Consider the following 12,500-nt stretch of genomic DNA (forward strand, 5'->3'; position numbering starts at 1 on the left):
TGTCTGTCTGTCTATCTGTCTGTCTGTCTATCTGTCTATCTGTCTATCTGTCTATCTGTCTATCTGTCTATCTAGGTACCGGCGGTCGGTGACGGAGCAGCACTCGTGGCTGGTGGTGGCGGCGTGCTGGGGGGCGGCCGTCCTCCTCAGCTTCACGCCCCTCCTCGGCTGGAGCCAGCAGAGCACCGTCTCGCCCGCTGCCCTTTCCCCCGTCTCCTCCACCTCCCCCGTCTCCTCCACCTCCTCCAACTCCTCCTCCTCTTCTCCCTCCGCCGCCGTCTGCCTGTTCACCGACGTCATCTCCATGTCGTACCTGGTGTACTTCACCTTCTTCCTCTGCAACCTGCTGCCTCTGTGCACCATGGCCCTGCTCTACTGCCTCATCTTCCGGATCGTCCGCAGGAGCCTCCGGGACATGGCCGGACGCTCCGGCACCCCCAACGCGGATTCCCGCAGGTACCTGAAGAGGGAGGGACGGCTGGCGGCGTCGCTGGCTCAGGTCCTGGGCCTTTTCGCCCTCTCCTGGCTCCCTCTGCACCTCATGAACTGCGTGGTGAAGTTCGGGGGTCCCCCGGTCCCCGTCGCCGCGTTCCACGTGGGCATCCTGCTCTCGCACGCCAACTCGGCCGTCAACCCCGTGGTGTACGCCTACCGGATCCCCCGGATCAGGCAGGCCTACCTGAAGATGTGGTCGCAGGCCACCGGGCGGCCCTGGTTCAGCCAGCCGGGGTCCAGCCACTCTTCAGACAACGGCACCAGCAGCAAAGATGACAAGTTATAGACTGGGCCCCTTGGGTTTGGAGGGCTTTCTTTTCACTTCTCGTTGATTCATAATGATAATTGGTAATGATCGTTATATTATTATTTACAAGGTTGGTATCAGTCTAAAATGCATAATTTGGTATTGTATAAATTATAAAAACATTTCTATAATTTGTATTTCTGATTATATAAATATGAAATCACTGTTTAGTGTTAACTAGGGTTGGACGTCACTTTGGTGAGTTTAGAATGTTTACTGTAAAAGAAAGTTATCTTAACTCGTCACAAGTGCTGTGAGACTTGCTCCAACAAGTGGTACACTGACTGAAAAGAGGAAGGAAACAGGGTGACCCATGCCCTATAAAGCACCAGGGGATATAAACACACAAAAAATACACACAGCTTGAATTGTTTCGTCATATATTTGACAATGTGTTACTACTTTCTATAGCTGGATCAGAAAGCAGGAGAGCCATGAGATGCAATCAAAACACAATTAATTCCAAGCAACGTTTTTTGCTTTTTATTGCATCTTTAAATTAGGGATTATTCATAATACAATGGGTTTTTTATTGGTTACATTATTTCCATTACATTTAGGGCATTTTGCAGTCGCTTTTATCCAAAGCGAATTCCAAGGAGGACATTTGTCAGAAGAAAGTGAAATAACAATATATATCGCTGTCGGTACAGTACGGATGGTTATAGAACCAAGTGCCAAGCACTAACCATCGATAGGTTAACCAATTCCCCATTCATAACAACGATAGTTTAATTTTTTACTGCAACATAATGTAATATATGTATATAATATAATAATGATAATGCCAGATAAAATTCATTAAAGTGTGATTGAGATGGGTTTTATACTATTTCTATGTCTGTAAATATGCAATACAAAAGTATTTTGTAAGTCAAATGGGACCTAATAGATTAGTTGTAAAGTGTGGTAACCTTTTGTTAGGCCATTCAACAGAGTGTCTGAACACATCTGAACAGAACACAAGAGGGGGGGTCAATAAAAAAATATTTCTACCACACATCGCACGTGCATTTAGAATCATGTTAGTCTAGGAACTTTGTGCAAGATCTAACAGCAGCACGTTTAAGTGTGGGTGTGTTTGTGTGTACACACAGCTTGAATTGTTTAGTCATATATTTGACAATGTGTTACTATTTTCTATAGCTAGATCAGAAAGCAGGGGAGTCATGAGATGCAATCAAAAAACAATTAATTCCAAACAACGTATTTTGCTTTTTATTGCATCTTTAAATTAGGGATTATTCATAATACAATGGGTTTTTTATTGGTTACATTATTTCCATTACATTTAGGGCATTTAGCAGTCGCTTTTATACAAAGCAAATTCCATTGAGGACATTTGTCAGAAGAAAGTGAAATAACAATATATATCGCTGTCGGTACAGTACGGATGGTCATAGAACTAAGTGCCAAGCACTAACCATCGATAGGTTAACCAATTCCCCATTCATAACAACGATAGCTTTAAAAAAAAGTTGTAGTGCAACATAATGCAAGGTATAATAATGACAATGCCAGATACATTCATTCATTAAAGTGTGATTGAGATGGGTTTGATACTATTTCTATGTCTTTTGTAAGTCAAATGGGACCTAATAGATTAGTCGTAAAGTGTGGTAACCTTTTGTAAGGCGATTCAACAGTGTTAAACAAAAAAATATCTCTACCACACACCGCACGGGCATTTAGCATCATGTTAGTCTGGGAACTTTGTGCAAGATCTAACAGCAGCACGTTGGATGGGTATGGCTATGTGTGTGTCTGTGTGTGTGTGTGTGTGTGTGTGTGTGTGTGTGTGTGTGTGTGTGTGTGTGTGTGTGTGTGTGTGTGTGTGTGTGTGTGTGTGTGTGTGTGTGTGTGTGTGTGTGTGTGTGTGTGTGTATGCACATGTACTTGTTCGTATGTGTGTGAGCGTACGTGTGTATGTGAGTGTGTACGTGATTACGTGTGAGTGTGAGTTGGTTTGGTTTCGGAGCGGTTTCGTTCACATCTGAACAGAATGTGGTTTTCATGTGGGGTATGAAGCAAAGCCTTCATGGTTTCAACTAGAAATGGGACAAAGGTTGATCGATCCAAACTCACGCTATGTAGTACGACTGTTGTGAGTGCTGCAAGAGATGAGGCTCATAATGGGTGTGGTAATATTACAATTCTTACATTGTTTTCGGTTACAGCCTTCCGTACACGTATCACCGCATACATATCTGATTAATCAACACAATAACAACCTACTAATATGTATTATATATATCATTAATGATTATGGTTATTAATCGAGTGTGTGTGTGTGTGTGTGTATGTGTGTGTGTTAACGTGTACCCATCTCGCTCTCTTTCTCACTCTCTCCATCACACACGCACACAGACACACACACACACACACACACACACACTCACTCACTCACTCACTCACTCACTCACTCACTCACTCACTCACTCACTCACTCACTCACTCTCACCAACACACGCACGCACGCACACACACACACACACACACACACACACACACACACACACACACACACACACACACACACACACACACACACACACACACACACACACACACACACAAACACACCCACAAACACACGTACACACATACACACATGCACTTGCTTCGGTAGATTAAGGTGAAAGATACTTCTTGCTAATTAAATTGTGTATTTTAATATGAGAAACATGTGCAACATGTATTGGATTTAATCATAATAACAAAACAGAAAACAAATTCTTGACAATTTTCAAACAGAATCTTATTATCCATCATCATTTGTTATTTTTCATTGTGAATCCTCCATATTGCGATTTGTGCAGGCCTATTATATTACCTAATTCAGTAGTAACTGTATCATCTTATCACATGCATGTGACTTACGCCAGTTTGACCAGCAGGGGGCAGCGCTGCCCCGTTATCGAACTGTTGGTTGCACACAGCATCCCAGCGTTTCTTTACACCTCTCGAGAAAGGCACTAGACTGTATAGTTATCACCAAAATAAGGATTCAATCCATCCCACAAACTATACAACCTACTACCTCACCTCGCAAGGTCTAGCTCGAGTAGAAAAGTAGGACAACTATCTAAATCAATCCATTTGATTTGCGATATCCTGGATTCAGGTCCGTAATGCGGGTTCAACAGGTCGACGGTGAATCCTCTGCCTCCTTAGGAAAGACAGTAGATTGTATAGTTAACGCAGAGGGAGGACTCGGCCCCACAACTATTCAATCTACTACCTCAGCCACAAGAACAGACGCCGCTGCAGGTGAGCACGGCAGCACAGCCTGCACACAGACACGCACTGGAAGAGACAAGCACAAAACAAGTCAGTCTGACGGTGTTCAGAGTGTGCAGAGGGAGTTTGGTGACGGTTTATCTTGAAAGCATTATTTTAGAAAGAAGACTAAGACCCAAACAAAGGCGAAGTGAGTGGTTATGATCAGGTTGGCCCTTCTCCGTGTTTTTAATAGCCATAGAACTCAACTGACACTTTGATTTATGAGAGACAAGCAACCGTGCAAACAATGAGGCCTAAACCCTGTTTATACGCAACTGTCATCTCACCCCAAAACTTTGGTCGGACAAATGCAGTCATGTGAGTTGTAAATAGGATCTGATGTGAACCGAATGTCAAAGGAAGTCTGTGTTTTTTGCATGCAGTTGATCACACACACACAGTCAAACACACACACACACACACACACACACACACACACACACACACACACACACACACACACACACACACACACACGCACGCACGGACGCACGCGCGCACGCGAACACACACACACACACACACACACACACACACACACACACACACACACACACACACACACACACACACACACACACACACACACACACACACACACACAAAGTAAACACAGTTTTTGTCTCTTTTCCACAAATTTGAGTGAGAGAATTTATATCAGTAGGACTTTGTAAAAAGGAAAATCCTTTTTTTGTATTTAAGTCAAACACTAATAAAGAAAAAGTGGTAAAAGTGATCAATTTAGGACCTATTCATGACGTTTTGAAAAAAGGCCACATCCACCTTTTGAAAAACCGAAAACTACTCATTAAACAAGACCTGCTCGGCACTGGGCTAGACTGGTTTTTGTCTCGCCCAGACAGTTTTGTCTTCTTGTGACTAAAGTCGGGCTGACTGTGCCCAGACACTGACTGTTAGAGATGGTCAAAGACCATACAAAGACCTGGGCACTTTGCATAAATTAGCATGTGAACTGTTGAGAAGCGGCTGGGCAGTTCATTAACATTCAGAATTCCACTTGGGTCCCTAATTAAGGCGAGCAGTGATTGAAATGTTTTGGCAGACCATGAGGTGGGGACTGCCAGGCCATGGGGGGGGGGGGGGGGGGTGGGGGTGGGGGTGGGGGGGGGGGGGGGTTGACTGAAAAGGCAAGGGAGGCCTTGATAGAGATGTTGAATTAATTAGAAGGAAAATGCTATCAAACTCTCTCTGCACTGGCTACCCGGGGTGGAACACGACACTAAGTGCATTTCTCTGAGCCTTATGAGCGAGAGACGTTTGCGTTGATTGCGAACAATCTTGGTGCGTTGTGGTGTTGGGCCGGACTACACCTTAAGAACCTCAAAACAGTTGGATTAGTCACTGATAAGAACCCGGCCACGTAGAGCGGCTTTGATAAGCATATCTGGGGGCCAGGCGCACACACACACACACACACACACATACATACACACACACACACACACACACGCACACACACACACACACACACACACACACACACACACACACACACACACACACACACACACACACACACACACACACACACACACACACACACACTCACACACACACCCACAAACACGTGCTGCAGTTTGGTCTATCCACAAAGTTACAGTATAACCTTGTAGTAATGTTTGCCAGCCACGACGATAAAAACCCAAAATCTGTTGTGAAGTTTTTAAGTTAACCCATTCACATTAGTTTCAGGTCATGCAAAAGACGCTACCATGCAGTCACACCAATAAATAATTGAGCCTTTTGTCATATTTGACCTTTTTCCAAAAATAGCGTAAATAGTTATCTACATCGCTAAACAGTAACAACAATAAATAAGGAAAGACAAATGAACAAAAACAAGATCAATGAAGCAAAGTAAAGGGATGCATTGTCAGTCACATATTGTTCTAGATGATATCCGTGTGTTTTTTTATAGCTACGATTCGCACATGCGTATAGCGCCGCATGCTACCGAGATATGCATTCAATATGTCCATGGATGTTACTCTGACCCGTGACTCGTGACTTTAACCGTGTTTTCCCAGGCTGCCACGGAAGTCGGCGGCGAAAAGAAAATGGCTGCCCTTGTGTAAAAAATAGTCAGTTGGAAATCCGTGCCCTTCAGCACGCAGAACCACAACGCTCTACCTTCTGGTAAACTTCCGTTACGACACCAGACAGCAGCGGCGGTTTGCAAAGTTTAAAATCGCGAAAACTTTCAGAATGTCATAAAAAAAAACATTTCTATATTAATAAATCCGTTGCAAGCATTATCCAAAGGGCTCCGACGAGGAGGAGGAAGGGGTTTATGAGCGGGAGCGTCTCGACGGAGGGGTGAAGGACGGCAGTTGGCATCGGTCCGTGTGAACGGTGGCACGGCGGGGGGGGGTTTCACGGCGGAGGTCTGTCTCTCGCTCTCTCTGTTTGGCTCGCTCGCCCTCCATGGCTCCCTCTCCTTCGTCGCGCAATCGAGTGCCAAGAAAATGGGCATTGTGTGGGCTGCCAAACGGCGTCTGAATGGGAGCGAAACAGGAGGGATGTTGGGGGACGCAGCCCGGCTGTGCCCATGGCGATGGGGGTACGGAGAGGTGGGCGAGAGGGGGGAGGGGGACGGGGCTGGGCTGCCAAGCAACCAGAAGATGCCCTATCAACAAGGCTGTTGTTGAGAGCAAAATAACGGACGACAGTGTAGCCTACGGCTCTCTGCCAGACGAACCGCAGAGCGAGAACCGGTCGGAAACCGGGACCGACCAGAGAGACGGTTCCGAAATGTAACCATCATCCATGTTCATGATGGCACGCAGCGTTAACCTGATGTTGAGCGCGGCAGGTTGAACCTCGCCGGGCTTTCAATCTGGTGGTCGTTGCTTAGAAGGAATCTCCATTTTGTTTATTTGCTTGGAGTCCCTTGCTGTTGATTAAATAGACATGGAATTAACTATGAATCAATAGCGTTGACTATACATATTGTAACTGGATAAGCAATGTACACCTAGTGGGTCTATACATTAGGACCTCACCCTGTTAAATGTTTTTTAAGATTCAGTAGGCTACTATGAAACGATTACATCTAGTACATACAGCTTTTACCCTGCATGCTGATGCACATGTAATTAAACATATTCAATTCGTCGCAAATTCTATTCAATATTCAATAGCCATTCAAAACGTGATAATATGATCAACCTATTCCTCCCTGACTCAGGAATCAACAGGCCACATAATCAAATCGGCCATTTTGTGACTGGATGTGGTTTCCTTTGACCACGTTGTAACTTATTTACAACTTGGCCAGCCACACAGCCCCTTCCAGGGCTCAATGCAAATAATACCAGTTTGAAACCAAACAAACAGGGGAAGTGACCTGGCGCTGCGAGCAGCGCTAGCTGTAGCCCGCTGGTAGCATGCGAGCTAGCCCACTCCTGCAGGGTTCATCTGAGGAGAGTACACAGGGGAGGAAATTAGCTAATTTTCGGTCTCTCTCTCCCTCGCTCTGCCTCAACTTTGAGACCTCCCTTTTTCTCTCTCTCTCTCTCTCTCTCTCTCTCTCTCTCTCTCTCTCTCTCTCTCTCTCTCTCTCTCTCTCTCTCTCTCTCTCTCTCTCTCTCTCTCTCTCTCCCTCTCTCTCTCTCTCTCTCTCTCTCTCTCTCTCTCTCTCTCTTTCTCTCTCTCTCTCTCTCTCTCTCTCTCTCCGCTACCCTTTCTGTACAGTACGGCATGCTTTGTCCTTTTTTTCTTAAATAAAACACACACACACACACACACACACACTAACACACACAAGCGCTGACTTGCATGTATGCAACCGAAAAAAAAAAGAGAATCCACACAAATTCCCTACACGTAATAGCATGAGGCTAAATGTTTACAACCATGTTTTTTCCCTCCCTGTGCAGTGAAGGAGGGCACATTTCTAAACTCATGAGAAACTCCATTAAAAAAAAAAGCTAAAGAAACGGGGGCAGCCTCACCATGTCGTTAGCACCCAGGCCTAAACAGAGGCCTCGATCTAAAATGGAGACCCTGAACGGTTTCATTACGAGCCCCTTCATGTACAGAACAATCAGGGATCTGGTTCACACCGGTTCTCCGAGGAGCATGCCTCCCCACTCCGGGCGGTAAGATCGGGATCGAGACCCCACCACATGGCAGACAATCGAGATTCGGGCAGTCGATGTCTCCGTGGCGATCGATAACCTTCATTTGTTTTAGGACGGGAGGCCCCGTCCCGTATCGCTGGTCGACGGCGGTCAGTGTTTTCGTGGTGGTTTGTGGTCTTTCGTTTGATCGGCTTTTCACCTTCTGTTGCATACAGTGCTACTACAACGACAACAACGTTTAGCGACCGAACTCATAGACTTCTTTACTGCGTTGTTTCCCCTCGCTCCCATGGGGGGTGTAGTCACTTCGAGGAAGGATCAAATAATCAGGCCTACCACAACCACAGGAGTTAGTACTGCTGGGTTAAGCATCGCTTTGGTTGTAAACTTTACGATAACTTCATCGTATACGCTTACTGGTACATACAATTACATTTCAATCATTCAATCGGTCGCCACTTGAACCACCTTAAGTTTCTTTGAAAATTAGCAACGTGTATAACCCCTACCTTAACGCAAACCTTCAATACTCGACGTCGGTATAGGTAGAAATCTGCATTAAAATCCCTTAAATGTCGTTCGGATATATGTCGTTAGGCCTCCATCTCAAACCCGAAATGGCGGCGATTCTGGCATTGCATTCGGACACGTGTAAGGTACGAAAATGAGAAAAGCACAAGTGATCAATGCGCAAAAAGTCAAAAAAGAGGGCAAGAATTGAAACAGTCGTTTACGAAGAGAGAAATCATAAGGCCTAGGAGGCCCACCACAAAAATAAATCAAGCATTATAGATTTTGAAATACCTCGAAGGGGGGACGGGGGGTTTTCTACAGGACGGGCTAGCAGTAGATGTCACGTAGCGTAGGCCCAGAGCGATCGGCAGAACCGAACAGAAAGACTCGCAGGAGGGGTCGACATGGAGGGCCAATCGGAGAACACACTTCCACATCCATTTGTCCGGTCGTCAGAAGGAGGGAAAGGCTGAGCTGTGTAGTTGCGAGCAAACCCCAGCTGAGCCAGGGGGCTGGGGGGGTAGAGACTAGCGAAGTGGGCTGTGCCCTCTCTGCCTGCCCACTTCTGTCCGGTTGCCAACAGGCCCCAAGACCTCGCTCCCAGGTCGAAACACACCAGAATAGACGTAAAATACAGCAGAGAACGGCTCCAAGCCGAGTTGAAACGTGGAAATATATATAATATACAACTGAGACGAGCTCCAACCGAGGATAAATATCAGAATATGTGTCGAATACGACCGGAACGAGGCCGGACTGATCCCAGTTCGGATGTTTAAGAGATACAAAAAACACAACAGGATCCAGCCCGACCGAACCCCAAGCATAAAGAAATATACACACTGCGACTGGACAAAGCCCAGACCAAACCCAGCCGAAATAAAACGAAAATATATGAAAAATACAACCAACAGACTAGCCTCAGCCGAAGACAAAATATAAAAATCAGAAAAATCAACTCAGACCAGCCCCAGCCCAAATAGAAAGACAGATCCGAACCCACCGAGACTAGCTCAGACCGAACCAAACGAAAACAGAATAATAAAATAAAGACAACCGAGACTCCAACCGCCAAAAAAACAACCGAGATCCGCAGAGATGAAACAAGCTGTGAAACAGCACAACACTGTGATTCACTTTGATGCGTTTGCAGTCACTAACTTGCAGCCCCCCCCCCAGAAAAACTCCCTCCCTCCAGATTCTGTGATGTCAATGACAGACATCTCTCTTAGCCACGGGCTGCTTGGGGGCTGAGGGGGTGAATGAGAGCGAGGAAGAGCAGTCCAGGGAGCATAAGTTGTGATTAAGTAAGTAGGAGACGCAAAGTATACTTACGTGTTATCTTAATACGACACCAGATGCCTCAACAGATGCGTGTGTCTCCCGCCGTCTGGCCCCTGATACGTTCCCATGGCGTTTTAAGGGTGAAACAGCAGAATAACTTAAAGACTTCTCAGTGAAACCCCACAGTAAAATCTTTTGTCAGCACTTGGCATCGCTGTGAGGCACTGCCTCGCGCTTCCCATTTTCGGTAGTCGTTCCACCTCTCTCTCTCTCTCTCTCTCTCTCTCTCTCTCTCTCTCTCTCTCTCTCTCTCTCTCTCTCTCTCTCTCTCCTGCTCACACTCTCTCCCTCTCTCTCCTGCTCCCTCTCTCCCCTCTCTCCTCGCTCTGTCCTTGCTCCTGCACCTTCCAGCGCTTTTATTGCGATATGCTTTGTGGAAAAAAATTGAAAAATATGAACGGACCCAAAAAAAGAAACGCCCAAAATAGACCTGTTAAAAAAGAAAGCATCGGTATCTTGTTTTTACGTGATGCCATAAACAATGCGCCCAACGTGCCTCTCTCCACAGAAACAGTACGCACTGGTCTCCGTGGAACAAGACTGGAAATATTTAGCTCTGGTTCTCGTGACTCCTCAGGCATTATCCTGGACTGCTGCCTCCGTGACGTCACTGTCTGCTCTCATTCTGCTCTTCAATCAAAACTATTCCTTTCCCCCCCGTGCCTTTATATACAGAAATAAACAAATACTGTAGGGTCCACAGCCGCAGCTGCTGCCAGCCGCTGAAATCCCAAGTTCCTGGTTTTAAAAGAGAATAACTAAATAATCACAAAAATAGAAAAGCGATTTCCATCCAAACAAAGTCAGGACCTGAGGCGCGGATCCCTGAGTCGGCGGCGGAGCCTGAAAAGGAGCCCAGAGAACGAGCTGCCTTCACAAACCGCCGTGTGTCTCCCGTCTTCCTGCTCTCCGCCACGGCCGCTTGTTAAAGTTTCAGCTGCAGCGGCTTGGGCCAGCCTACATTGGCACCGGTTCAAGACAGAGTTGCCTGTTTGGAAAGAAAAAAAGAGAGAGAGAGCCGAGGGAGGGGGAAAGAGAGCCAGGGACCAGTATCAGTGAGGCAGTGCTGGGTCTCCCCCTCTCTCTCTGTCTCTCTCTTTCTCTCTCTCTCTCTCTCTCTCTCTCTCTCTCTCTCTCTCTCTCTCTCTCTCTCTCTCTCTCTCTCTCTCTCTATTGCTCTTTCCTGTCCTTCTCTGCTCCTCTCTCTCTCTCTCTCTCTCTCTCTCTCTCTCTCTCTCTCTCTCTCTCTCTCTCTCTCTCTCTCTCTCTCTCTCCTGTCCTTCTATGCCCCCAGTTCCCGGTATCAAGCCCACCTTGGTCATCTATTTCCTGGGTGAGGACCTGTCGGGGAGTCCCTGGTACCATCCAAAAGACCGGGGCCGGTCTCCCCCCTACTACTGCTCCCCCTTCTCAGAAAGGCTACGCTATACACAATGTGCACACACAGAAAAGCTGCGCACACACTCGTAAACAAACACAAATGTACAGTGCAGGCAGCAGACAGACACGTAGAGACATAACAGCATGGAAGGGAGTCCCACACACACACACGCACAGGCGTGTGTGTAGTGTGTACGTGTATGTGCACACACACACACACACACACACACAAAGCCCAACACCACCAAATAGAATCATCACTTACACACACACAAACACACACACACACACACACACACACACACACACACACACACACACACACAAAGTCACACCACACACACGCACACACGCATACACGCACACACACAACCATAGTCACACCACACCGACAAAGTCACACACACAGACACACACAGTCACACCACACACACACACACACACACACAACCACAGTCACACCACACACACAATCACAGTCACACACACTGTCTCACACACACACACACACACACACACACACACACACACACACACACACACACACACACACAGTCACACACACACACAGTCACACCACACACACCACGCACACATAGACAGTCACACACACACAGTCACACACAGTCACACACACACAGTCACACCACACACACCACGCACACATAGTCACACACAGTCACACACACACAGTCACACCACACACGCACAGTCACACACATACACACAGTCACAAACACACACACAGTCACACCACATACACACAGTCACACACACACACACACAGTCAAAGTCACACATAGTCACACCACCACCATAGGAAATGCAGACAGCAGCTCGGCTTCCTGGGTTGTCAGATGTGTGCGGTGCTCCCGCGCGGCCGGAGGCTGCTTCAGTTACAGTTCACACAAAGTTCCCGGACCGGCCTGCCCTCGTTTTGGAGCTCTTTTGTGTTCCGTGTTCCTCCCCTCCTCCTCCTCCGTTCCTCCACTGCCACCGGCCTTCTGACCCAGCGCCCCAGTCCGGGGCAGCGTATAGGTAGCTCCCGGCGGTGTGTCGCCGTGGGTTTGATCACA

At 46.9% G+C, this 12,500-nt stretch overlaps 1 protein-coding gene and 1 long non-coding RNA gene across 4 annotated transcripts in view; one reads left to right on the forward strand and one right to left on the reverse strand.

Annotated features, from left to right (window-relative positions):
* LOC115556887 (adenosine receptor A1) overlaps nt 1-1,535 on the forward strand; it is a 5,368-nt gene extending 3,833 nt beyond the window's left edge. For both annotated transcript variants that reach the window (XM_030374291.1, XM_030374290.1), the window contains one exon: nt 76-1,535. In XM_030374291.1, the coding sequence (XP_030230151.1) occupies nt 76-781 (706 nt within the window). In that variant the 3' untranslated portion in view covers nt 782-1,535. The remainder of the gene's footprint in view (nt 1-75) is intronic.
* Nucleotides 1,536-3,451: 1,916 nt separating this feature from the next.
* LOC115556895 (uncharacterized) lies at nt 3,452-11,129 on the reverse strand. Of its 2 annotated transcripts, none has more exons than XR_003979138.1 (2): nt 10,036-11,129; nt 3,452-4,108 (listed from the first exon to the last, which is right to left on the reverse strand). It is a non-coding gene; the product is annotated as an uncharacterized LOC115556895 (long non-coding RNA). The 2 variants fall into 2 exon arrangements; XR_003979137.1 differs by lacking the exon at nt 10,036-11,129 and adding an exon at nt 8,992-10,029.
* Between the last annotated feature and the right edge of the window lie 1,371 nt (nt 11,130-12,500).

This window comes from Gadus morhua, chromosome 13 (genome assembly GCF_902167405.1).
Source record: "Gadus morhua chromosome 13, gadMor3.0, whole genome shotgun sequence".
NCBI lineage: Eukaryota > Metazoa > Chordata > Actinopteri > Gadiformes > Gadidae > Gadus > Gadus morhua.